Below are 26,586 nucleotides of genomic sequence, written 5' to 3'. Positions count from 1 at the left end.
CAGGGACCGACCCGACCCACAGCACGGGAAAGGCGCGTACCGGCCGCCCGTCACATGCAACCCTGATCCGCACGGCTGGGCGGAGCAGGCTGCCCCCCCCCCCCCACCCGCCGGGCCCGCCCCCAGCCCCTCCCCAGCACGACTCCCGCGCCCGCGCCCGCCCGCTTAGCCCGCGGAGCGGCCCTGCAATGGCCCCCGCCCCGCTCTGCTCCGCCGCGCCAGCGCCCCGGGCCTGTCCCCGCCCGCGCCGGGCCTACCCGCAGCCCGCGCTTCCCGTCCCCTCGCGGGGCCCATGCAGGAGGGCTCGGCGCGGCCGCGGAGCGCCCCCGCCCCGTGGGGCGGCCCCAGCACTCACCGGAGCGGGGCCGACGCGGCGCAGCTCGGGCCCAAGCAGCGACGGCAAATGGCGCGCGCTCCTCCTTCTCCTCATGGACGGCGGCGCGACCCCGGCAGCACGCGGGGTTTCCCGGAACTGTTTCCAGGGACCGCTGCTTCGCCCACTCAGGAACCCGCGCTCTGGACGGGCAGCCGGCGGCACCAATGAGGCGCGAGAGGCGGGACGCGCCATTCCTCCCGGCGGCCAATGAGAGGGAGGCGCCGTAACCAATCACAGAGCGCTTTCCACCCGGCGCGCCGGTAGGGCCGGACTGGGGGCATTTAAAGGGGCAGCGCCTCTCGCGGCCCGAACAAAGGGAGCGTGTGGGGCTGCCTCACTCGGCTGCGCCCGGTGCGCCCGGGGCGGGGCCTTTGCTGAGGGGTCGAAGCCGAAGCTGGGGCTCCGCCGGGGCTCCGCCGGGCATTGGTTCCAGCGCTGCGCCCAGGACCCCGCACGCAGCTCTGTCTGCCCGTGGTCGCGCTTTCCGAGCCGTGCCTCGTGTGAGCCTCCGGACCGGGTCTGGCTGCGTTGCCCTGCAAGCACGAGGCAAGGAGGAGAAGCTATGCGACTGCAGGAGCTGCGGGTTAGGCTCATCTCAGGACGCTGGTGTGCGGGGCTCTGCAGCTGCTAATCTGTAATTAATCGGTGATTAAGTCTTACTTGCCTCCTTACCAGGTTTTCTTAATCAGGCTCTCGATGAGTGCAGACTTGTCACAATAAATACATAAGTCAGGAAGAAATCAGCCCGTCGGCACCGATGGTATGCTGGCTTCACGTGCTTGACGTGCTGTTGCATAACATGAAAGTCAATGTATGCTGGGTTGGGTCAGTCTGAGTCCCGGAGTGCTGTGTCAAGCTGAACCCAGAGAACCTGCATGTCTTCATACGGTCATGTGAACTGTGCATATGGAGTCTGGTAAACAAAAGTAGCAGCTCACATAACTCTCAGAGAAGGTTCTTCCAGTACCTTCACCCCCAAATTACTCTCCTGAAGATGGCATGTGCCTGTGTGGTGAGTCATGTATGTGTGATATCCCACCACTGGTAATGTGGGGCATGGGAAAAAATGGTGTGCGATGTCCAGCGTTTCCAAACCAGAAGCTGGAGGCAAGCTTGTGCAGATTCTGGAGGTGTTCAGTCTGTCTTGCTGAACCTGTCTGGTGGTAGACATGCTCCTTCTCTTGTAGAATTGGTACTGCCTCAGTGACTTCCCTCTTGAGATTTGGCAGTAGAGCCAGCTCTTCAGTGGTGGACGTAGGGTCTACTGTGGTGTAGAGGTGGAAGAAGGGGTAATCATTCATTGCCTTGTCCATCCCAGATCACTGCAGCGTTTTTTCTGGGAGTTAAGAATGATGGGTTAAAGGAGTTCTCGCAACACAAATATTGAGAGGAATCGAGGGAGCTGAGCATCTTTAGTGGTGCTTAATAAATGTCCCACAAGGCTCTTACATTTTTTATAATACAGATTCCAGGAGTGAATTATGGAGTATAATGACATATGTCCTGTCAGCTAGCAACTGAACATGATGAGGCTAATGAGCAAAATATATATTGAGGTATGTACGTTTCTGCAGTAATAAATTGAGAATAATTTCCAGAATATCTCCAACAACTACCACCCTGGGTTCTGTGTGCTTTGCAGTGCTCTGTTCTTTGGTCTCATGTTCCACACTACAGCCTCAGCCCAAAATGATCTGAACTTTGGACACCTCTAGTCAGGAAGAAGCTATAGCCTTCAGGTAGTTGGGGATAATGCCAGACAGCAAGCTGTGCCTGAGAGGAGGCCCTAGATGCTCTGAGATGAGAGGAAAATTAATTTTTTGCTAGATTTCTCAATTTTAATTTTTGATAGAGAATCCCAGAATGAGACTACTTGACAGCTCTCTTTGATTGGAACTAAACAGGTACACACAAGACCTGATTTAGTCCTGGGCCAAGGCAGAACAAAAATCATCTTGGAACCGAGGAAAGGGTTAATCTCAGCTGCTGAGAGCTGGGAGGGCAGGACAGTCCCGCTGCCCCTGACCATGCAGAGGGAGAGCCTGGCTCTGGCAAGGAGGCTGCCCTGCTCTGCTCCCTCAGCACATGCGAGTCCTGCAGGGGGAAACGGTGAGCAAACCCGTGAGGGGACAGAGCAAAAAAGTGAAGGGATCCAGCTTTTCCGTAGCTCTATATATTTGCTCTGCAACCTGATGACATTTTCCTACGTTCAGGGGCCAGAGGTTGAGTTTTGCTGAGGCTCAGCATGTTCCCATCAGTCTGTCACTTCTCTTCCACACTTGGACTGAAACTCCTGTGTGTTCCACGTCGGTGGCAAGATGACAGAGTTGAATCTGCTGTAATTTGCATGTGAGCCGTTAACTTATATATGGAATATGACATTTCCTGATGCTCTAGACTTCTTATCGAGACCAATCATCAGTGCAGCATATTATGGATAGTATGTCACAGATGTGCTTACCTCCAGCAAATATCTTGTTCTCTGGTGCTCTGCATGCAGCTTACTTGTTTGCTGAATCACAGGCTTCCAGGGAGAGGTCTATCTTAAAAAATCTTCAAGCATTATTTATCAGTAAGGAACTTTCTGAGCACCCCCAGTGTGTTCCACCACCTCTACAGCAGGGAAATGCTCGGAAAAATTTCTGCCTGCAGAGGCCATGCTACTGTTACTATCCTGTGCGCATATGTTTATTTTGCCTTGTACATAGCCAGTGTATTTGATTTTTAGGAAAACACACACATATGCTTTGTCTTTGTCTTGCCTCGTTCCCTTTATCTGCTCCAGAGTGGGGAGGTTGAGTGTGGCAAAAAGGCCCAAAGAGACTAGACTGCCTTGCACTAAAACCAGCTTGCTAAAGATCTTGGATCTCACTCTGCTTTCTTTTCCTTTTTTTCCCCATCCCTGAGCCAAGGATTCTTGGCAATTTCCATCACATTTGTGTAGGATGCAGCACAAAGCGAGCAACTTGGGAAATAGCTTCTGTTTGCTGCAGCAAAAATCACCAGCTCAGTTTTAGCAGAAAACAAAGTGCACTTGCTCCTGCAGTGGCCAAGCAGTGTTGGGCAAGGATCTTTAGAAGCACAGTACAGACAGAGGATCTGGTGTTAAGGAAGGATAAGCATCTCAATGAAGACATAAAGGCTGCTCCAAGAAGTAAAACTCTTAATGGAGCTGCGTTGTAGGAGGCTATGGGAAGTCAGGGTGTTGTGAACAGGGTCAGTTCAACCCTGGAGAACTAGTAAATAACCAAGATGCACCAGTCCTGGCAGAGAAGAGAGAAGAATCCCTTCCTTTATGTACCCCTGTGTTGGGGTCTCCTCCCCCGCCGTGTAGCCCTGGGAGAGGGGTCCTGAGGGGAGGCACGGGGTTTCCCTGCCCCTGCTCAGCCTCATTCCCGTTGGTTGGTTTGTGTTCCCTGCGCGGGCAGAAGGACCCTTGGTCCCATGACTGGAACAGTTCCTCGGCAGAGCCCCGGCCATGCGGCTGGAGAAATAAACATCTCTCTGAAACAGCTATCAAGAATCTGTCTGTCCATATATATTTCCTTTCCACGGGACTCCTGGTTTGATATATGCGTGTTGCAGGATCCCCACTGCAACAAATGGTGGAGAATGCGAGCAGAACGATCCCCGATCCCTAAGCGACTGATTTGTGTGAGTAAACCCTGGAAACTTTGGATTCCTTGTCTTGGTTTTGCTTTGCTATTCCGTATCTAAACTATGGAGGAATGGTGGGAAGACTCTTGGCTCTCAGAGCCGCATATGGACATTTATCTTAAACTTAAAATGATTCTTGAACAACGATTTGTAAATTTTAGCTTGATTCAAGCTCAAAAAGAACTGAAACACTTCCTGGCATGGTTGTTTAAGAACTTTTTCTATGTTTCTTGGGATTTAATTCTTACAAAGGGCTTTTGGAAAACCTTTTGGACACAGTTAATATTGGAGTCAAAATATATGCCGATGGAAGAATATTTTCGTGAATATTATTTAGGTACCGAGACTGTTGAGCAATGTCAGCTGTGTCTTGGCGAAGGGAAGCCTGGCGCAGGGACCGTGCGGCCCAGGCCACGTGCACCGAGCGCTCTGCGAGCAGCAGCGAGGCAGTTCCCGCGCGCGGGCGGAGCCACGCGAGCCGCAGTGTCGGTGGCGGAGCGAGGCGCGGCGGGAGCGGCGGGACCCGGCGGTGCCCGAATGGCCCTGTGCAGCGCGTGGTGGAGCGAGCCCCGTGAACGCCCGACCGAGAGGGGCGGCGCGCGGGCGGTGGCGGGCGGCGATGGCGGTGGAACGGAGCCGTGCCCAGCCGAAAGGCGCGCTGGAGCAGGGCGCGGGGGAGTCGTCGCTCGGGGGCCCGGCCGAGACGTGGGTACAGCGCCTGGCATCGGCAGCGAAGCTGCGACCAGAGGAGGCGACGCACGGAGAACTGAGCGGCGCGGCCCGGCCCGGCCCGCGCAGCCCCGAACGCGACCCCGGGAAGAGCGCGCAGGCACCAGCAGCCCCGACAATTCCAACACGGGAGCGACCGAAGGAGAGAGCAAAGACGCAGCGAGACAGAAAACAGCAGCCACTCAGAAAAAGGAAAAGATCATAGTAACTAAGACCTTAGGGGTAGTAAAATGGTATAATGTTAAGCAAAATTATGGTTTTATAACAAGGTGTGACAACCAGCAAGACATATTCGTGCATAGAACTGCTATTAAAAAGAATAACCCTGAAAAATGCATCCCAAGCTTGGGAGATGGAGAGGTAGTGGAATTCAAAATTATACGAGGTAGAAAAGGGTTACAAGCATCGCAGGTCACTGGGCCTGATGGTGTTTCTGTGAAAGGCAGTATATATGCTAAAAATTGTAGTCATGTTAGACAATATCTCCCTTGTAAACCCCCCCTACAGTCTCCCTTTCCTAATCCCACCTTTCCCTTTTACCCTATGTCCTATTACCCCCAGTGTATTCCCAATCTGTTTTTTCATCCATGGTTTCCCTCACAAAACCATGCTTTTGCCAATTGTTTCCCCAAAAATCCCTTTCCAATGCCGAGTGGGGGATGAAAAGGGGGAGGGAAGAAGTTAAACCCTCTCCTGCCTCAGTTTCCCCACAAAGCATGCTCAGAGTTCTGTCTCCCTTCTATCAACCCTAAGATGTTCCACAGAATCTGATTGGACATTTAAAGACTCAGGAGGGTGGCTTGTTTTGTCTTGAAACTGTTCTTGTTATGTTTATCCAGTTGTTTTCATTCTCCTTTTATTAAGATAAAACGGGTGAGGTGTTGGGGTCTCCTCCCCTGCCGTGTAGCCCTGGGAGAGGGGCCCTGAGGGCACAGACACGGGGTTTCCCTGTCCCTGCTCAGCCTCGTTCCCATTGGTTGGTTTGTGTTCCCTGCGCGGGCAGAAGGGCCCTTGGTCCCGTGACTGGGACAGTTCCTGGGCAGAGCTCCGGCCATGCGGCTGGAGAAATAAACATCTCTCTGAAACAGCTATCAAGAATCTGTCTGTCCATATATATTTCCTTTCCACGGGACTCCTGGTTTGATATATGCGTGTTGCAGGATCCCCACTGCAACACCCCTGTGCCTGTGGGACAAGGCAGGGGACTAGTCATGCCATCAACCATTCCAGAGCGATTGAGGAAACCCAGAACAATTAGCCCCTCTATGGCCTGTTATCTGAGTTCATCACTGTCCTTGCAGCCTTACCAGTTTCAAACATCAACTTTGGGGTTTGGTTGCTCTGAACCAGAACTGCCTGGAAGCAGATGGCAGTTTGTAGCTTTCCAAAGGACAACTAAGCCCTGCCTTCCAGGTCACATGGACTGAGGGGGAGTCCTGGAAAGGTCTCTAGACAAATTGTGCCTTTTTAACTCCCCAGCAATCACCAAGGTCCAAGGTATAATCTTGTTTTACTCCCCTGTCTTGGTTTGAAAGACAGGTGTCTGCCAAGGAAGGCAGGAGTCTCCCTTGAAATGGAAGAAAAATAAAATTGCAACCCCCTTCCCTCTGAATTATGATGATTTTGAAATTAAGGGGCTTTTAGGCAAAGATATGAGGAATAGGAATAACAGTGGTTTACTATTTTATATATATGTGTGTATAACAGGGCGAACAAACAACAATAACTATGGCAGTAACAGCAAACAATCACAAACCCAGTGCCAGCCTTCTCAGCTGTCAGGCCCTTTCCCCTCGGGTGCAGTTCCGCTCGCAGCCGGCAGGGGCGCTGGCGGCTCCCGGTGAGCAGGGCAGGTGCGATGGTTCCCCCGCGGCTGCAGGGGGCGCTCCGGAGCGAGCTCGGGGAGCACGCGGCACTGGGGGCCTGGGATCCCGGGAAGGGATGGAACAAAGGCTTCACAAACCCCTGGGCAGCCGATCCCGGTGTCCGGCTGGATCCTCGGGAACGGCAGGCTGGAACGGCAGGCTGGAGCGGCAGGGACGAGCACAAATCCCGGGTGGCAGACGAGATGTATCGAACTCCGGAGCTGCGGTGGGAACCCCCCAGAGGTCTGGGCAGGCAGGGCGTGCAGGGCTACAGAGCAGCGAAAGCTCGAAGCAACGGCGGGGGCAGGGTGGCCACAGCCCGGCTCCCAGCGGGGCAGGGAAAGGCGGACTTGGGAATCCCGGAGTTTCTCCGGTAGAAGGAAGACAGACAAAAAAGCAGAAGTCTCCAGTGCTGACGAATTCCTTACAGCCTCTCTCTCTGTCCAAACGCCGGGAACTAACTGCCCACAAGCCCAGGTGAAAGAGAGTAGTATAGTTGGACCCCTCCACCTATGGCCAGGTCTTTTGTTTTCCTTAAGCACCCAGTAATTTGTCCCCCTGTATGGGGAACATGTATGGGGAAAATTCTTTAAGAGAAAAAGAAAACAGAAGAACTCCTAAAACCCCAACATCCCCAGCATTCGTGCTCTGGAATCCTGCAGCAAACAGTCTGTAGCTGGCATGGTCTCCATGCACTGGCCCTGGAAGTGGTGACTGAACCCAAACTGCTTGCTGAAGTCATGCAAGTGCTTATGTCATTTGTCAGGAGCCCTACGCTATTGCAGTGATCTCCAGAACACCAAATCCTGCTGGTGAAATGTCCATCAGACCAAATGCATCTTAAATGATATTAAATCTTTTTTTTCTGTCTTGTAGTTAAAACACTTCTAGTAAGAGGTCTGTCTGTAAATTGGACATATTTCATCTCATGTTTTAATCATAAGCACTGTCAAAGGAGCTGCAGAAATGAACACGTTACAAGCGTGCAAGCTGGTGGTATTAATTCCACTTAGAGAAAACCTTTAGCCATGCACAGCAGACCCAGTACACTCACCTGTGCTGAGTAACTGCTGTGTTACAGGAATCAGGAACAAGCAACATCTATGACATTTGGTAATTGCCGAAACAGTTCAAAGTTCAATAGAAGAAAAAAAATACTTCTGAAGAGATGCACTGATAATGAAACTACACAAAAGAAGATGATTTAACATCTCCTTTGCCAAAAGGCAGAGGTCCCCCTCAAGCATTTACCTTGAGCCATCTTTTAGTGGTCAGGCACAAACTCATGCTTCTTACCAACCTCAGGGAATAGGAAAAGACATTTCTGAAATGGAGTCTGTGCATAAAAGGTTTTAAAGAACACCAGAACCAGCACAAGAAAAGAATCAGGGTGCTGTGACCACAGGTGCTGGGAGCTCTTGTAGGAGCTCAGTTGCTCACAGAATTGCATCTGGTCAGCACAAGAGGGGAGGGTGAGGTGCTTGTGATTTCTAGAAACAAGTTCAGGAGAAGGGTCTTTTGCTAGGCAGAGGTATTTGCACCACCAAGGAAATAAAGCAGTGCCTGCTAACTAGGAATGGCCAGTGTCACTGACATTAAACTAAAGCAAACTTGTTTCAGGGAGATTTGGGACTACCTGGAAGAGGAGGTCAGTGGGTGGATCACAGTAAAGAAACCTCATCCTGAGGAGGAATTGAACAGACACTCTAATAGAACAGACATACTAAGGTTCACAGCAAAGTGGGATTCCTAGTGGGAGGATGACTGCAAAGTCAATTATGATGCCAGCTGAATAAAGATAGAGACTTTTCTAATTTATCAAAGGGCCCATCAAGTGATGGGAGAAGACACCATACCTACCTCCCTCCCTTCTCAGTACTTCTTCCATTTGCTTGGTGGTGATTTGGGCATTTTTTCACTCAGAAGCCATTCACCTTGGTAAGGTAGACTCAGAGGGGCTCAGAACAAAAACACAGGCTGGTGAGGTAACAAGCTGAATGACTCCCCAACATGCCTGAGACAATGAAAGAGAAAAGAGGAGGAAGCAGGAGGGAAACTGCTTTATGCCACAGCACTGTTAAATCCATTCAGCCTCTCCAGCAGCCAGTCTGTGGGCATGGCTTTGTAATCACTAAGTGCCAGTCAGACCACTGCTAAAAGGGATTTCTCTCCCAGCTTTCTTGCTCCATCAGATCTAGAGGTGCCTGTCCTCACGTGTACTTCCACTGCCATAACCTAACAGGAGTTCAGGGTCACTGCAGAGGAGTTACTTCACCAGATGTTCCTCTCCAGAAAACGGCATGGGCTGATGAACTGGGGGGTAAGGCCTAACACATCTACCATTGTAGGATCCCCCTTGAAACTGATGCAAAGTTGAAAGGTGAGGAAAGAGAGTGTTTCAGAGAGTGCTGATGGGCAAGAAAGCTGCGTGATGTAACAAGGTACCTACTTGCACACCGCAGCCCTGAGGGACTCCAGAGAGTTTGTAACTCCTCTCTCTGTGGCGTGGTAGATCACAGAGGTCCAAATCACTGCATTCGCAGTCTCACAACAAATCCCCTCCCTTACAGGTGCTTGGGCAGAGGCTCTGTGGCTGAGATTACATGGCATAGTTAGTGCACCAAAATGCAGAACAAAACTCAAGAGACATGAATTTAAACCCTCATCTGTTCCCTTCAGAATACAGAGTTGTCCTAATATTTATGTCAGCTCTCCATAGTCCACTGAAGCTGTTATGCCAAACTTCTCACTAGCAACTCTGCAGCTTTTGGGGAAGCCAACCCCAGCTGACAGATACAATAGGAAAAACATTCTGAAAAAGGTAAAAAAATGGATTTTTAAATAGGTATAACCCAAACAGGTCAATAGTATATTGCTTTTCATGATGCAGTTCGTCTCACCAGGTTCAGAGAGGTGGGGGGGGGGGGAAGGTACTAGTATTTCATTAATTAGCCGTGACTAAAAGGAACAAAGCCCACAGCGAAGCTCTGTACACAGCCTTGGCAGAGCTCACCTCACCACCGTTTCTCACAGACTGAGCATGATCAGGCAAGGACACTCCATACCTTCTCTTCCAGGGCTGACCACATGGGTGACATCTTCACTGAAGAACAGTTTTTAAGGGCATCAGAGTGACAGTGGTATCATTTACTCTGCAGACAAGATGTACCACTACCTGCAATATTCATCAAGTGAGGGCAGCCCAAAGGGAGCAGCTGGCTGGGGATGTATCAGGGAACACAGGAGAAACTGGGACACCTTCAGCTAGCTAGTCAAACCACTTTAAACATTGAAGGCATCATTCGCTTCCTGCACTTTCAGACAGGGCAGTTCCAGGCACATTCACAGCCAGTTCAATGTCATTGCCACCCTTCAATGACTGTAATGCAGGCAGGGTTTCACCAGTGCTGCAAAGTGACCCTGTTTGGGCAGATTTACAGACATGACAGTGTGCGTATAGAAGGAAAGGCTGTTTTCTTTACCTTCCTGTTGTTACATAAAGTCACCTTCTTGTCAGTGCTTACTGCAGTAAGGTCACATTGTTTCAGGTCACTTACTGTGTATTCTATGATGAATTTCCTACATTAAAATGTCAAAAGTGATTGAAACGGCATAAAATTAATCTTAATCCATCCATTTTTGGAAAGGGGCTTAGCTAAGGAAGAGAGAAGTTGAGACAATAAAACAAACCCCAATCTACTGGGCATTTAAAGGCATTGTGGAAAAGAACATTCACATGAAAGTCAGGATCTCAGTTGTCTTGCTCCAGGACCTAGGACCACCATAAGTGACACCTGCACAACTTAGAATACTACTTTTCTCTCTGTTTATGGCACTAAACACTAACTGCAGTAAGTGAACCTTACTTTTTTTGTCGTCTGCTAGTTCAGTGGAGATAACACCCCACTAGACCACAAAGACATTTTACTTGAAACAAAGTTACTTCTCTGTGAATGGCTTGCTACACAGGTACCACTGTCACCCAACTCTTCTCGCAGCTTTAACTTTAAAGTTATCCCACTAGGCACAAATGGTCATTTCTTTCACATAAATCTAAAGAAAATAGCTCAGTTCTAGACAGGCTTGCCTACTCAAGAGTGCATCTTTACTTTGGAAGAAAATTAAGTTTAAAACCAGATAGTGAAGTTGGTTGGTTTTGTTTTCATTGAACAGTTACTGAGCAAGAAAGTGAGACTGAGTAGTTTATTTGATGTTGTTGCAGACCACAGTATAATTGGATGGATTTGGATTATGTTGACCAAAAGATACAGTCTTCACGCTGTTTTACACCATAATCAGATTGGCCATGCACATTCAACAACAGCACCAGCTTAGTCTTTAAGCTGCTTGATCTTATGCTTATGGCGCTCGATTTCTTTCTGCAGACGCTCAATCTCTTTCTGGTGGTGGTGGATCTCCTCCTCGTGGTGTTTCCGTAAGGCAGAGAGCTGCTCCCGCTCCTTTTCCCTGCAAGAGAGGACGGCAGGAAGTGTAGCCCCGCAGCCGAGCGGAGGCAGCGGCACGGGAGAGACCGATCGGGCCCTGCCCCGGCCTCGTGGGGAGTGGCTCTACAGGCCTCGGGCCCCGCTCACCTGAAGTACCGTTCCTCCTCGGCCGCCTGCTTCTTCCCGAAGGCGCCGCCGGCCTCACGGATGGAACCGCCGCCGCCGCCGCCCTTCCCGGCGCCTTTACCCAGCTCGCCCAGCTGCGGGAGAGACGGCGGTAAGCGCGGAAGGACAAATGGACAGGCAGAGGGACGGAGGTACAAAGAGAGAGACAGACTGACGGACGGACGGACGGACGGGCAAAGGAGAGGAGAGAAAAAGGGACGGACAGACGGAGGGGAGAAGGAACACTCTCGGAACACCCCCAGCCCTTGCGCCCACCTGGTCAGCGCCCGATCCCGAGCTCCAGCGCTGCTGCTGCGCCAGCAGAGCCCCACGCAGGCCGCCCCGCGCCGCCACCGCTACCACGGCCGCCATAGCCGCCTGCCCTTGGACTGCCGGACAAGCCGCCGCCGGGCGGGCCCGCCCAGCCGCGCCTGCGCAGCCGCGCCCCCCGCCTACCTCCCGCCGCCGGGGCCCAGCGGCGCCGGGGGCGGGGCGGGATCTATGGCGTCACAAGGCGGGGCCCCGGTCCCTCACGCGGTCTTAATCATGCCGCGCGCCAGGGGGCGGGGCTTGTTGCTGCGGCGCGCGCCGCGGTCACGTGCCGTGACGGCGCGGTCACGTGTCGGTGGCGATGGCGGCGGCGGCGGCGGCGGCGGCGGGGCCCGGCGCGGGCGCGGCCGAGGACGCGTTCTTGACCTTCTACAACGAGGTACCGCCCGCGCCCCCTAGGCCCCGCCCGCCCGCGGCCCCGAGACCTGCGGGCCGCGCGGAGCCGGGCTGTGGCAGGGTCGGGGGCCGCCGGTGGGCGGGACGGGCGGAGCCTCTGTCGGCGCTGGGCAGGGGGTGGGCGAGCGACGGGTGCCGGTGAGTTCGTGCTCGGTCCTGCCCTCCGACAGCCCTGGTGGTGGCTGGGGACGGGACCCTGCGTTCGGCCCATGTTCCGTTCAGCTAAACGTGGGAGGTGTGCGCTCGCGGGCCCTGAGCGCGTGCCCCCGCCGTGCTCTTGCTCGGCCTTGGTGTGGGCAAACTGTCACTTGGGAGGGTGCGTGGGCCCCTTTCTGTATGCCGGGTTCCGTTATTTTGGGCACAGTCTGAACGTGTTTCCTGAGCTGCCCGCACAGGCGCCGTGCCAGTTTGGTGGATGCATGTTTCTTTAAATAAAGATGAACATTAAATAGAAATACGTGGTTTGGTTCGGTATAGTACTGTGAACGGAACTAAATAACCTGTGGTTAGAGTAAAGTGGACTCGTATATTTGCATCAGTATCACTTAAAGTGTTTAAAGGGCTGCACTGCCAACAATGGGTTAAAAGTAATAACGCCGTGGTTTCCAAGGAATCCCAGTGACAGTACTGCTGGAGGTGCATGGGGAATGGGGAAGGCACAAAACTGTAAAGCAAGCCTTAGAAGAAACAGGCAGAACTGCTCTACAGTGTTTTTTATAGTTAAAACATGATGTTAAAAATACTGTTGTGCTGTAGGAAAGGCTAAAAAATATGGCCTTCTAGTGCCTGAGTAAAGTAACTACAGGCTTGGGGTAAGCAAGAGGTATTATGATTGTAGTCCAGGACAAGGATGACTGGTATACTGACAACATGGATAAAACAGGTAAGAGTGTTGTGATGGTCAGTTAATACAGGTCTCTCTTGTTCTTCAGGTAAAGCAAATTGAAAAACGAGACTCTGTTTTAACATCAAAAAACCAAATTGACCGGCTGACCCGACCTGGATCTTCGTATTTCAACTTGAACCCTTTTGAGGTTTGTTTGAACATTCTATCCTCCTTTCTAAATTGGTGTATGAACTTCCTGATTTCCTGAGTATTTATTCCAGTAAAAGACAAGACAAGGAAAGAAAGGAATTCTTCATGTACAGATTACTGTGCAGAAGGTTTGCAGAAGATAGCAGGATGGTGTATATGTGTTCACTATCTTTCTCACTGTTTGATGGCAGCACAAACTATATATTGTCACATTTCCCTCATACAACAGCACTGGAAGATTTGGCTGAGTACTTTCTGAATGGGAAGGTAGTAGCTGGAGGTGGCAGCTTGGCAGGTTCTGGTCATAGCTCTCTTAATTCAGCATTTCTAGTTCTGTGTTTTATTTTGGGTGTTCATCCCACTGAACTTGTATACTGCATAGAGTAAGAAACAGTCTCTCAGTGGTCACACCAGTGAGTAGTCTCTGAGGAGCCATTGGGTAATGGATAATCCCCTTGCACTTTACAGTGTTTGATTCTGGTTATAAGTGACTGCAAGTTGCAGTCAGTTATAAAGTCTTAATGGGTAGGAAAGCCTGAGGAAGACAGTAAATAAGCAATCTGGTGTTCATCTGGAGTTGGCTTTCCCTGAGCGTATTCCTTCCTGATGTCATCTTCTCTGCCTTTTTCAAGCCTAGGTGCTTTTTGTAGTCCCAATTCAGGGCTGGTCAGCCAGATGAGTCAGCAGATTCACTTTGACAGCATTCAGTTTTGTATAGGTCTTAGTACTTGACTTGAAGTGTAAATTAAGAAAGCCATTTCAGAGTAGACTGTAGCTTTTCTGTGGGAGAGTGTTTTTTATTTACAGATTCTTAGAGTCAGACTGCATGCATCTGCTCACTTGTTGCTTAAATCTTCTGTTCAGTAAATTAATTCATGAAAGAGTTCCTAAACTTTGCCGCATCTGTAAAGATCAGTAAACAAGTGATGTCACTCATGGAAACCAAGCAGTAAAACTCTACTCTCTTCTTTCAAAATGATAAAATGAATAAATTCATATAAAGTAGTATATTTCCTGCCCAAAGTTCTAAGTTATGAATGATCTGACATTGTCCCCAAACCACCATATGCTTTTGTTTCTGTCAGACTGAGCATTGCTACGGGATGGGTCAAAAGTTCAGACCAGTTTATGGATTGTAGCTGTTTACACAAGACTTGAACGTAGAAAGGACACTGGCATAGCCAGAGGAATCTAGCATTGCTAAAAGTAGTGTCACAAACGTGTGAAATGTTTCTGTTTTACTGGGTGAAAATTCATGTCATTGTGGGGCAAGCTTTCTGGTGTGTGCCGGTGTTACAGAATTGTAGAATATGCTGAATTGAAAGGCACCCATCAGGATCATCCAGTCCAAATCCTGGCCCTGCACAAACACCCAACAGTCCCACCCTGCGCATCCCTGGGAGCGTTGTCCAAATGCTCCTGGAGTTCTGGCAGCATTGGGGCTGTGACCATTCCCTGGAGAGCCTGGTCAGTGCCACAACATGCTCTCGGGGAAGAACCTTTTCCTGATACCCAACCTAAACCTCCCCTGACTCAGTTTCATGCAGTTTTCTCATGTCATGAGAGTGAAGAGACTGGGACCTGCCCTTGAGCTGCCCCTTGGAAGGATGTGTAAGAGTGTAATGACTTCTCTGCTCAGCCTCCTCTCGTTCAGGCTGAACAAACCCAGTAACTTCAGCCACTCCTCATGAGAGTGTTAGAGCTTGCTGACAGGAACCTGAAACGTGGAGAATAGCATCAAATGTGCTGTGCTTTCATGGTCTCCTTTAGGTGCTGCAAATGGATCCCGAAGCCACAGATGAAGAGATAAAGAAAAGATTCCGACAGGTATTCAGCTTTTGCACTCAAAGTCCATGGAAGGGAACTACAAGTGCTGTAGAGATTGTGCGCTGGGTGTGGGCACAAGAAAAATGGTAGTAAAGCTGTATCTGGGTAGAGGGGTGTCTATTTTTGGCAGAAATTCATAGAACGGTGCTTGTATCAACAAGAGGAGAGCTGCAGCAGTGTCCCCAGTCCATGCATGATAGGCTGCTTTGCCTGTGCCATGTGTGATGGGGCTATTGCAAACTGATAGAGCCATGTATAATCAGCCTCTTGAGCTTGAGTTCAAAAAGAAGATCAAAAACTGTTTTTATCAAATATATGGACTTGGATCCAAAAGTATATTTTCTCTGAGGTTTCTTTAAGAATTTCTGTGGTCACTTTTAGTGGCTTGGTTACCTGGAAAAGTAGCAGCCCTGCTTACTGGCCGGTCTGCAACACAGGAAGCATTACCCCAGCCTCCCTCTGCTGACAGACCTGCAGGAAAAATTTTGAGTTTAATCAGTGCACAGCAAAGAAACAGTATTTGGGAGGCTGCAGCCTCCATCTGAATTAATAGCATTGGGTGCCTTTAGACAGGAAGATGCTGGGTGGCAGAGGAGCAGGATATGGGCTACTCCTGTATGTGGGAAGTGGGAGGATAACTTCTTGGTCTATTGCTGACTTCTCAGTTCTGCAAGACAGTAAAGTGGGATGTTCTCTGCTATGGGCTGGTAAAATGCTAGGGGGAGATGATTTGAATTCAAGGTAATGAAATGAAAAATGTGCATGGAATTTCGCATTGAAGAAATCAAACACTTAAGTTCAGAATGTGGAATAGCCAACAAAGGGAAAAAAAGACACTGGCTGAAGTAAATCTGTTCAGGACTGAAGGCAAACCTTTTCTTGGGAGCTACAAACCGGCACCTGTAGAGTTCCAAAAGTAGTTATTTTGTAGACTTCAGCACTGTGTGGTTTCAGTTGCTGCTCCGTAATGGCAATGGCAATGGCAATGGCAAAAATAAAAGGTCTGGAAAAAAAATAAAAAAAGAAGCCGTATGGGGAAAGTTTGAAATAACGTTCTGAAAGAGGAACGTGGGGACATGTGGTTTCCAGCCCAGTTAAAGTTCCCCTCAGGATGGTAGTGATCCGTGTCCTGTCTCTGCCAGGTAGAGTACAGGTAGGAGTTTTCTTAACTTTCAGTAAAGTAGCCTGAGGAAAAATGACCACTCTTAAATAGTTTGGTATTTGGACAGCCTTGGGGATGCTGGAGAACTTCTTGAGAGACTTTGGTTGAGGATGATTTTTTTATGTCTGTTTCTTGTCAAGACCAAGGATACAAATCTTCAATGACCAAGGTGTTCATATCAGCCCAGGCACTGTAGTTGAGGGGTGTTTAAATTGTTCCACACATCACAAGCTGCAGCTTTTCTTGGACAGCCTGTTTGTTACAGGGATTGTTTGTTCTATCGACTTGTACTGGCACATACTTCTGCATGTTGTCAGCTGGTTTTTCCACGTACAAAGGAATGTGATCTCTTTGGATTCTTTCTGTCTGATGCTATTTCCCTTCTCTCAAAAATCTCCAAAATACTCTTCATCTTTCACCATGATCTTGATAGCAAGATCCTTTCTCTTGCAGCTGTCAATATTGGTGCACCCAGACAAAAACCAAGATGATGCAGATAGAGCCCAGAAAGCGTTTGAAGGTAATGCTCTTTCTCTGGGCTGCTTTGGGTTAGTAGTTGCGGCTTTTCTGGTGCTGGTTTAAATGTTCATTAGGGTGGAGGGGACAGAAGGGTTGCTGCAGAGGTGCTTTAGCTGTGGCAGAAGCAGCTGTGGTAGCAGCAGCTGTGTGAGACAGTGGCATTTCAGCAGGTGGCACTAGGTGGCAACAATGGCATTATCATGTCACAACAGGGACAGACATCTTCATGGGGTTTTGGGATTGTTCAACAAAAACTGTTTAATCTGCGCATTAGATTTTAGTCAAAGACTATAGGACAGAAGTAGAGTGATGGTTTTAGGTGTGTGGTTTGCATCACAGTAAGGTGTTCTGCACCTTAAACTCATCTCATGCCCAGTAGGACTGATGCTTTCACCTGCTCCCTCCAGAAGGTATCATACAGTTCCTGCCATTACTGTACCCCGAAACTCATTTAACTATGCATGTTACCACTTTCCTAGAAGTATTTAATAAAAAAAACCCAAACAAAACCCACTGCCGAACAAATGACCTCTACAAATTCTAGAAGACAAATTAGTAATGCTGACAAGTAGCAGTCTTGTGATGCCTTGTGAACATGACTACTGGTGCTATTAATATTGATGCTTTTTGTTAGCTGTAGATAAAGCTTACAAGCTGCTGCTAGATCAGGAGCAAAAGAAGAGAGCCTTGGATGTGATACAGGCAGGAAAAGAATATGTGGAACACACTGTAAGTATTCTATGGGAACGTCCAGAGTTGGGGGTGAGTGGTAATCATTCATATTTTGCTTTTTGGTACGCTTGCCTCATGTTTGTCACTAAACTGAGCAAACTCCATAATGGTACTGTGCAGGTGGGCACCAAGCTCTTCACAGCAGAAACAAGCCTGGTGTGTCCAGGACTGCTGTTGAGCTCAGTGCAAGATAATTCAGTGAAATTCAGTACTTGAAATAATCAGGTCAGACTACATGATCTGACCTAAATATTTTTTTCCAAGTCTGTGAATGAATGATGCAGTTCAGATATGTGTAGGTGGAAGAGAATAGGTGGTGACAGCAGGAGACTGGGAAGTTTGGGGGATATTGACCTGTAAGATAAGAAAAGGACCTTGGATTGCATTGGCCAAGAAGTTATAGTAATGTGGGTGGATTAAAACACAGAAAGCTTGAGGAAGCAGATGATACAGGGGAACTCAGATACTCTTAACACAAGGAACGCTTGATGTTCTGTTTGTTGTTAGTCACTTGAATATCAAAAAGCAAAGTAAACTTCCTGCTGGTTTGGATGGTGTATATTGAATAAGAATATATCCTTCAAAAAACCAAAAGGGATTATGTTGAAGGAATAGAATCCATCACAGTATTTTTAATTATTATAGTTCACGTGATAGTAATCTTGTATGTATTTATCTGGGCCTAGGAGGGTTTGGTGTAAAATAAAACATCGATCCAGTCAAGAGCAGAGTTCTTTCTACACATTAGAATAGGAATGCAGAACTACTTGGATACAATTATGTAAGCCCTATAAAATTTTTAAGGCTCTTATTTTTGTTCTTAATCTTTAGGTGAAAGAAAAAAAGAAGCAGCTGAAGAAGGATGGAAAACCTCCCACTGTAGAGGAGGATGATCCTGAAGTTGTAAGTCATACTATATTCAGAGAAACTGGGGAGTACAAAATGTGTTTTGAGGAATTAAGATTCAAAACCAATGCAGAAGTATTTATTAGACTTGTTAATGTTGTAAACCCTTATATTTACAGAAGAACAAATTCTGCTTAGCCACTGTAGAGTATCATGTGTCAGGTGATACCTGTGTACTTTGGAAAATAGTTTCACCGTAGTGTAAAGAGTAAATATATTGTGAGATTATATAGATCAAAATACCCTGTTCTTTTCTCAAAGCAAGTCTTCATTGCTTGTGCATCATGCACTCTTTTTTGAATTTAATTTCTTGTTGTCTTCTGACTGCTGGAACTGTGGCATTCCTGCTACCGGCGGAGGCACGTGTAGCAAGCACTCACTGCAGCACGGCTAAAATGAGCTTGTGATGTTTTTTATTGAGAGCTGTTTTGTCTGTTTCTTTCATATAGCACTGAAGGACAGATGTGCTGTTCTGCAACAAACCACTTGTATTAGAAAGGGCATGGCATAACTCAGTTCTTCTTACCTGGGTTCTAGTCTGGAGAAGTCCAGCGATATGAGAGGCTGTAACAATGATAGGTGATTGCTAAACATTGACTCCATTAGTCTCATCACCCTTTTTTTTCATGGAAAGTGATTTTTATCTGTCAATATCACCACAGTAACCCCATAACCATCCTATTCTTGTTGTTCTTTAGTAATGAAGATTGGTTTAAGCATATTGATTTCCTACTGGGAAGCCAATGGTAGGTTTTTACAACACATCAAGATGATCTGCTGTAAAGTTACTCTCTAAAACAGTGACCATTTTTTTGTCACATGTAACAATGCAAGACTTAACCCAAGAGGGTTTGAAGTGAACAGTTCTCTTTAGGCACAGCTTCATGAATACAAATTAAAACGAGACTAATGTGAGATTAATATGTAGTTGTTTCCTGGTGCCAGGGCCAGAATTTAATCAGCAGTGGTTTATACCTTCCTGTGTGCTGCTGCTGTTGTCAGGTCAAGATATAGGTTATGTGGGCGCACCTATGGTTTGCTTTCTTTGCTTCTTACATTCGTCTGTAAAACAGACTTTAACTGTGTTGATATGCATTATTTTAAGACTGGATTTGTGTTTTACAGTTCAAACAAGCTGTATACAAACAGACAATGAAGCTCTTTGCTGAACTGGAAATTAAGAGGAAAGAAAGAGAAGCAAAAGAAATGCATGAAAGGTATAAGTGATGTTCTTCTTGTGCAGTTCAGGCTCTTCTTCCCCCTCATGCTTCCTCAGAGAAGATAAAGGATCAGAGAGTCTTAGAACAGTCTAAATTGGAATGAACCTTTGGAGATCATCTGGTCTGACCTTCTGCTGAAAGCAGAGCCTTGGATTAGATTAACAAGGGTCTTGTCATGCTGATTTCCAATAATGTGGATTCTGCTACTTCTCTGAGTAGCCCATGTGCTGTAGAGCCCTATGCTTGAGAAAAGCACACAGGAGATTTGTGCTCCTCTGTTGAAGACATCAGTATATTTGATACGCTTGTATTCTCTTATGTGTACACACGGAGGCCAGCCACAGCAGAGAAATGGTGACACAATTCTGCATGCTATTAGTGTGCAAAGGATTGATTTTTAATTTTATTTAAGTGACAGAAATACCCTGTGGCATGTGTGATCCTGAACTATTTTAGGTGTTTTGATCACATGCTGCTTGAGTGCTCACTGCAGATACACTTCCTGCCGGAGGGTTCTGCGGTGGTCAGTGAGGTGGGAAGTGGCTGTAGGACATTGCTTTTGATTACAGGTGAAAAGTAGGAGGTTAAAAATTTCGTTTTTGCTTTGCGTGCTGAAGGGGTTATTAACTTCTCAGAATGTGTATCCTCAAGAGTTTTAGAGACTTACTACTAGAGTGATATCCAGCTTCTTGGATGAAGAAGTCCAGCTTGTTTTGCTGAGCAAGAGAAGCCGACTCACTAATTATGTGCTTGCTGTCAGTGGGGCCAAACCATCTTCTCTGCTTGCTGCTCTTCCAAATTTGAAACAAAATTCTGTTTGCTGTGCTATCTTAGGTGTGTGTATTTACTTATTCTGTAATCTGCCAAAAAATTAGAAGAGCTTTCCAAGATGTTTTGAAAGTATTGCCTTGCTTTTTAAAATAGATGCTTGTGGGTTCATAACTTCTTTGTGGCTTCTCTTCCAGGAAGCGGCAGAGGGAAGAGGAAATTGAAGCACAAGAGAAAGCCAAACGAGAACGAGAATGGCAGAAGAACTTTGAGGTATTCAGCAGTTTAACTTACAGAATGGGCCTCAGCAGTTCTTGTCCATGTTGCAGGGAATGCCCCTAGAGAGATGAGAGACCTTTTGTATGCAAGTCTGTAAGACAATTTAATAGATCTGCACCAGCCTGGCTTTTGTTCATGTGGGTGGAGAAGAGCCCATCAATATGGCTTTGGTATCACCTGTGCAGAAACAGGTCTGGTAAATTGAGGTATGCTATTTTTCATCTCTGTCAGCAGTTCATTCTTGTCTTTAGTTGTAAAATTGAATTGCTGCTTAGCCCAGGTCACTGGTGACCACTAAACCTTAATCTGGAAAGTGTTTGTGTGGACTGTTGGTGGTATTTTCCAGTCTGCTTCCTAACACTTATGGGATCTGTGTCTCCTCTGAATATCAAAGACATGATGGACAGTCACTTCTCAGTGACCCTGCCACCCTGCAGCCAGGGTTTAGGCATATCTGAAGTAGTTCGTGGTGGTCGTGCTGCTATTTTAGGGATCCAGCCTACAGCCCACCAAAATACTCGATCTAGCCTATAACTCTTCCCTCATTACACACCAGAATTGAAGACTTGAGGCATGCAGGGAGTGGTGGGCAGGAAAGATGTCGGTAAAGATGTGCAGGATGTCATGAAAGGATGAATTAGTGTGTTCATTTAATCCAAAGTCAGAGCCCAGTCTATGCTCAAGAGAGCGTTAAAAAAGGGATATCTGGGAGAGAAGTGTATGAGCTGGACTGGCATCCTGTGGAAAGCGGACAACTAGGATGTGTCTGGAGACTCAGCTTGGAAGAGTTTGTGGTTGTGTGCCATATAACAAGTATAGAAGAGCTGGGTATTCTAGAAAACTTGTTTAATGTTGCTGTATTGAGTGTGCTATGGGTTTTGTTATTTAATGCCAGAGAAGTAAGTTGAGTGTGTCACTGGCCTTGTTGCTGACAGAGGTTCTGTGTTCTCACACCAGGATGGCCACAGAAGGTGGGTGTCACTGCTGTAGGGGTGCAGTACAGCACAGCAGTTGGGGACATGGGAGCAAGTGACACAACCGAATATGGATTGAGCAAACAGGAGCTGCAGAACTATTGATACTGTAGCTCTGCGTGTCCTCAGCCACTGCTAGACAGCTGAATCTCTGCATAGCAGAAATAATCCTCTCAATCTTGTGCATGCCAAGGATTCATTTTGTTTTGACACCATCTTTTCACATAGATGAAATGGTCACCAGCAAAGCTGGAGAAGACCGGTGTAGGTGTTGGGGTTGCACTGTGCCCCAGCATCCAGATCCCTGCTAGTGCTGGGCCCTCTCCCATCCTGCCATGGGAAAGGGGGAAGGGAAGCAGACAGCTGCTGCAGCCAGAGCCCATCTGCAGCACCGGTATTGCTGAGATGGGCCTGGAGCGGATGGATCCCATGCTGTGAAATGGACCATCCCTGGACTTTGTCCTGCTGTGAAACGTTCAGCCTGTGGAGATCATAGGTTGGCTTTGTGGGGAGATTTAGGGGGGTTTTTTGTGGGTTTTGTTTGTTTGGTTTAGTTTGGTTTCTGTTTTGGTTTTTTGTTCTCCTCAGGAAAAGCTTCTGCTGCTCAGCAGGTAGGACAGGGAGAGGAGAGAAGTGCACCAGTGGCCTTTTTTCTCATTTTGTCAATGTGATGAGACTTTGAGCAAGAAGCATGAGAGAAGGCAGCAGTACATTTCCCTTCTCTGTTCTCTCTGCTTCCAAGCTGCAGCACCAGGAGAGTGAGGAGGTGAGACAGAGAAAGGAGATGGCACATTCTGGGCTGACGGATTAGGAACAGCCATTTGAGAGGTTTCTTGTTTCCTTTGAGGCTTCAGTACAGCGTAAGGACTGTCCAACCCAGTCTGCTGGTTTCTGAAACAAGAATCCAGCAGAGTGCTTAAACTGGTGCGTGTAAGCTTACTTATAGTTCTAATGCACTGTGTTGCTCTGGCTCTTCCCAGTGTCTTTGTGTCCTGGCTGTCAGGGGCTGCATGCTGGATAAGAGGAAATTGCTACTGATCTGAAACTGGTATGTACTACCTGTGCTCTGGTTCTTGCATTTTAACTCTCCAATTCTTCCCTGTTGTTCCCAGGAAAGTCGGGATGGTCGTGTAGACAGCTGGAGAAATTTTCAGGCAAATACAAAGGGGAAGAAAGAAAAGAAAAACAGGACCTTCCTGAGACCTCCCAAAGTAAAAATGGAGCAGCGTGAATGATCCTGGAAGCACTGCCCAAGTGCAGCTCCTCAGTCCCTTCTCTGCTTTTAAGGACTCATTGGCACCTAGAGTAAGATTTGCTTTTCAGTAGACTGCTTGTTTCCAGTACAATTAATTACCAGTCGAAGTATTTTTTTGTACTCTGTTTGAAATAGGGCCAGAGAATGACCCCAGCCAGGGCCCCCGCTACACGTAGAACACTTGGCTTAGGAGAGTCCCCGCCATTCCTGCTGTCCCGTGTGTCTGCTGCCCTGTAACTTGGTGTTTTGTACTTCACAGAGACTGTGCTGTTTCACCACTTCTGTTTCTAGTTTGAGAGCTGAACAAAATATTGGAAATGCATCCAAACTCTACCAGGCACCATCTTTCTCAGCAAGTTCAGCTTGGGAAAGATCTGGACTGACTCTGGGAATATGCTTCCAGCACTGTGCAGTGCAGCTGACCTGCAGTTAAATCCTGTAGCTCCTCACTGTATTGAGTGGTGCTTGGAAGGAGCCTGCCCCCAAGATCTGATTTCCAAACTAAAATCCCAGCTCTCAGGCTTAGACTTCTGTTAATCTCGGACCAGCTGGTCACTTCCTGTAAAGGAAAATAACTTCTCTTGATTAATAGTTAAGCTGCAATGGTCTGTATGTAAAATAAATTTTTACCCAAATTACTGTTTTTTTTTCTTGGAATTATTAAAACATGCAATAGCAAGAGTGTGAATGGAGTGCTGTCACTGAGATGCTGCTGCTCTTCAGCATGAATGTTTTCCCTAGTAAGGGTCTGCTGCCATCCCAAAGACTGCTCTGGTTTGTGTTTGGAAGTGACAATCCTCAGAGTGGCACCCAAGAGGCTGGGAGAAGATGGCTTTTCCTGGGATGTTGCCTGGGTAGAGGCAGGTGTGCCAGGATCTGTGCTGAGAACTGAGCTCGTGACTGGGCCTTGGAGGAGGGTGGATGCATTGGGAGGACTTGGGCATCTGTGAGGAGCATGACTCCTCAGAGCTGTGAGGTGAGCTCAAACTCATGACTTTTGGATTTTTAAATTCCTGCTTTCTGTGTGTTGTAAGTTTTTAAAGACATTCTTAGCTGTTTAAAGGTGTTGAAAATGCAATGTGCCACAGACTCCTGTGTGCCAGGCAGGTTTCTCTGGGGACCTTTCTGCAAGCTCTTCTCATGGCCATCCCCATACCTGGGTCCTGTGGAGAGCTGCTTCCATGAAGATGATGCTTTCCTTCCTCCTCATGGCCGTTAGCCAGGTCCTTTCACTTGAGTTTGCACTCATATGTTGCATTCATACATGCCCTCTTCAAGTGAGCATGATCCTTCGTGCTGCTCCTTGTGTCTTGGGCGTTGGCGACGGCTCACTCTGGGAAGGTTGGTTCTGCTGCTCCGGGAAAGATGCCTCCAGCTACTTGTGTCCCAGCTCTTCCAGTTTTAATGAACTGCCTCCTATTCCTGCTTACTGGGGAGGAGCAACATGACTGAGCTGTGTTACCCAAATGTGTCTGCAGGAAGAGCAGCTCCCAGGGAAGGCAGTGCTTCCTTATGGGACTGGGACTTAGCTGAACCTGCTGAAGGGAGCCTGGTGCTCTCCACTCACCTTCTTTTCTTTTCCTCTCATGCACTGGTCTGTATGGCCAGATGTAAAATGAAATGTCCTTCCCTTATAAAATGAAGGTATTTTGGTGCTTTATACATTAAATAACTCCTAACACAGCAGAACCCGAGTTCCTATTTTCTGCGTAAACACGGGAATGTAGTTTCTTATTTGCCCTGTGAGGTGTAATGTGCTAAATAGATCACTTGAGATGAACCTGGAGGGGCAAGGCACTGCTTATAAAGTAACATGTCGGTGATGTCTGGGTGGAACATGAGCCAAACATTAGCTAGCAGCAGAGTAAGATGGGCTGACAGGTCTGGGAGCCACTGAACTGTTCAGGCACTGAAATTACTTTTTATGGGCAGAACCTATTATTCCAGTAACTGGGAATGTGTTGGTAGGACATAACTTCCTTGTCAAGGCAGCGATTGGCTGCATTTGTTCTGGGAGAAATGTCAGCTGACTTATGCTGTTGTCTCTCTCCCTGGCTGGAAGACTCAAGCAGCTCTGGGTAGCAGCTCACATCATCAGTGTTTCCAACTGCAGTTTCTCAGTGCCCAGAGGACATGCTGCCCCTCCAACCTGCCTGCCTCTTCTTCACCTGTGAAAGTATTTCTAGCTTACGAGATCTGTCCCCATCACTCTTGTCCCAGGGTCCTTCCCTTTGATACTGAAACCCTGGTCTCTAGCAGTATTTCCTTGCCAATGGTGTAATGTCTTTAATGCTCTTTAAGGTGTTTTCTTTGCATTTTTTTCAGGTAGCTCAGGATGGGTCCTGTGAGAACTTGAAAAATTTGTAGGACCCAGTTATGCTCTGATTCTGCTGCTCAGAGCTGTGTGTATGTTGACAAGAACGTGCCTAGGGCAGTGGCTCACCACTGGCTCTTGAGGGGTACAGCTGGAGCCATGGGCCCAGGTCCATGCACTTCTGCTGTGAGTCACTGTTTTCAACTGGATCTGACTGGGTTGGGACAGTGAAATGTGCAGCTTGCAACAATGCTGTTTCATGCTCAGTTTAGCTATTTCTTTTCCCTTGGCTTCCTGCCCTACCTATGATATGCTTCTGTGTCTGAATATGCAGTTTTTCCTTTCTTATCTACCCAGCCAAGTCCTGAGAAGCTTCCCATCTGCCAGGGGGGCTTGGGCAGTACTGAAGAACCTGAGGCTTTCCTGGGTATTTCTCTGCTCCACTGGAAGGAACATGGGAGGTTAATTCTGATCTTTGTATCCTATGTAGAAGCAAACTGGTTTGAATTGCCTCGGTGGAAGTAAGTGAGTGCACAATGTGGATGCGGGCTGGGCCATTGCCTGGCCCCTGCCACACATGTCACGGCAGTAGGGCGGATTGAATGGAATGTTGTTTAATTTCAAGAGGTAGAGATGCGTAGAGAGAGGGATCTCTAGGCCTCTTACCTTACTGGAGCTCTTTTGGGGTCAGTAAACTCAACTATTCGTCCTTGATGTACAGGACAAGAAAATGCATTGCTCGGAATGAGGAGTAATTTTGTTTCCTTTCAGGAGAAGTAGTACCAGGGACTTGCAGCAGTGCCTTTTAGTAGGGTCTTGGCTTTGGTTTCCTGTGGAAATAACTTCTCTGTGTCCAGTTCCCACAGAATGTCTGGGGGAGTCAGCTAAAGTTTGGCTTTGTTTTCTGGGCATCCAGAGGCCACATCTGAAGCTCCTTGTTCCAGTCTGAGGCAGGGAGCTTGCCTTCCCCTCCCTACACACTCGGCAAGGGTGTATCTGCTGTTCAGCACTTGTGAGATGGGGAAGGACCTTTACAAGGTACTTGGTTTCTTGTGTCTGAGAATAGAAAAGGTCAACTGCTCATGTATAGATAAAGGGAATGGGGCAGAACTTTCCTGTCTGGTGCTACTGTGCAGTTTAGGAATGAGAATGGAGGATCCTCTGAGTGTGTAGACAAGCTGAGATCTAGATTTCACCTGATAGCACAGCTATTCAGTAAAGCCTAGACTGAGTTATCACCTGTGGGATCTGCCAGAGATAAAATCTATTCTTGATAAGACATAAATCAGTGTGCTACTTAACATTTATCTTAGTTTGGCAAACACAGCGATGTGCTCTGAATTCACCATCAACTCCTCCCTGGACAGGAACAGCTCTTTCACTGTATGCCATTTGTATTTCAGGGTGTAACTAGTTCTCGGGATTAGCTGAAGCCAGTGATGTGCTGGGTGAAGGGATGCAGGTGGGAGAGATCAAGGGTTTGTGCTTTCCTCACCTTTCAGATGAGTTTCTTTTGCTAGTCTTTGTCTTAAACAACTGAAACTGGAGAGAAACTGTGAGAGGTTGGCCTTAATGTAGGAGGTTTCCCTGAGAAACAACTGGGTGATAGCCGTGTGTTAGCTACAGAGATC

At 47.9% G+C, this 26,586-nt stretch overlaps 3 protein-coding genes across 5 annotated transcripts in view; 1 reads left to right on the top strand and 2 right to left on the bottom strand.

The window, feature by feature from the left end:
- HNRNPR (heterogeneous nuclear ribonucleoprotein R) overlaps positions 1-463 on the bottom strand; it is a 28,667-nt gene extending 28,204 nt beyond the window's left edge. For 2 of the 3 annotated variants that reach the window (XM_032132715.1, XM_032132717.1), the window contains exon 1: positions 356-462. In XM_032132715.1, the coding sequence (XP_031988606.1) occupies positions 356-430 (75 nt within the window). In that variant the 5' untranslated portion in view covers positions 431-462. Of the gene's footprint in view, positions 1-355 lie in introns of all 3 variants that reach the window. The other variant, XM_032132716.1, reaches the window with a different exon arrangement.
- Positions 464-10,816: 10,353 nt separating this feature from the next.
- Positions 10,817-11,678, bottom strand: ATP5IF1 (ATP synthase inhibitory factor subunit 1). The gene is made up of 3 exons (XM_032132441.1): positions 11,514-11,678; positions 11,220-11,332; positions 10,817-11,094 (listed from the first exon to the last, which is right to left on the bottom strand). Exons 1-3 carry the CDS (start codon positions 11,607-11,609, stop codon positions 10,959-10,961), a joined length of 345 nt encoding a protein of 114 aa, XP_031988332.1. The 5' UTR covers positions 11,610-11,678; the 3' UTR covers positions 10,817-10,958.
- Positions 11,679-11,835: 157 nt separating this feature from the next.
- Positions 11,836-23,279, top strand: DNAJC8 (DnaJ heat shock protein family (Hsp40) member C8). The gene is made up of 9 exons (XM_032132440.1): positions 11,836-11,946; positions 12,896-12,997; positions 14,770-14,826; positions 16,442-16,508; positions 17,142-17,236; positions 18,071-18,142; positions 19,271-19,362; positions 20,331-20,406; positions 22,499-23,279. Exons 1-9 carry the CDS (start codon positions 11,869-11,871, stop codon positions 22,619-22,621), a joined length of 762 nt encoding a protein of 253 aa, XP_031988331.1. The 5' UTR covers positions 11,836-11,868; the 3' UTR covers positions 22,622-23,279.
- The last annotated feature ends 3,307 nt before the right edge of the window (positions 23,280-26,586 follow it).

The sequence above is a fragment of the Corvus moneduloides genome, chromosome 23, assembly GCF_009650955.1.
Source record: "Corvus moneduloides isolate bCorMon1 chromosome 23, bCorMon1.pri, whole genome shotgun sequence".
Taxonomy (NCBI): domain Eukaryota; kingdom Metazoa; phylum Chordata; class Aves; order Passeriformes; family Corvidae; genus Corvus; species Corvus moneduloides.
Note: the sequence above shows the minus strand (reverse complement) of the source record. Positions and strands in the feature narration are given on the sequence as shown.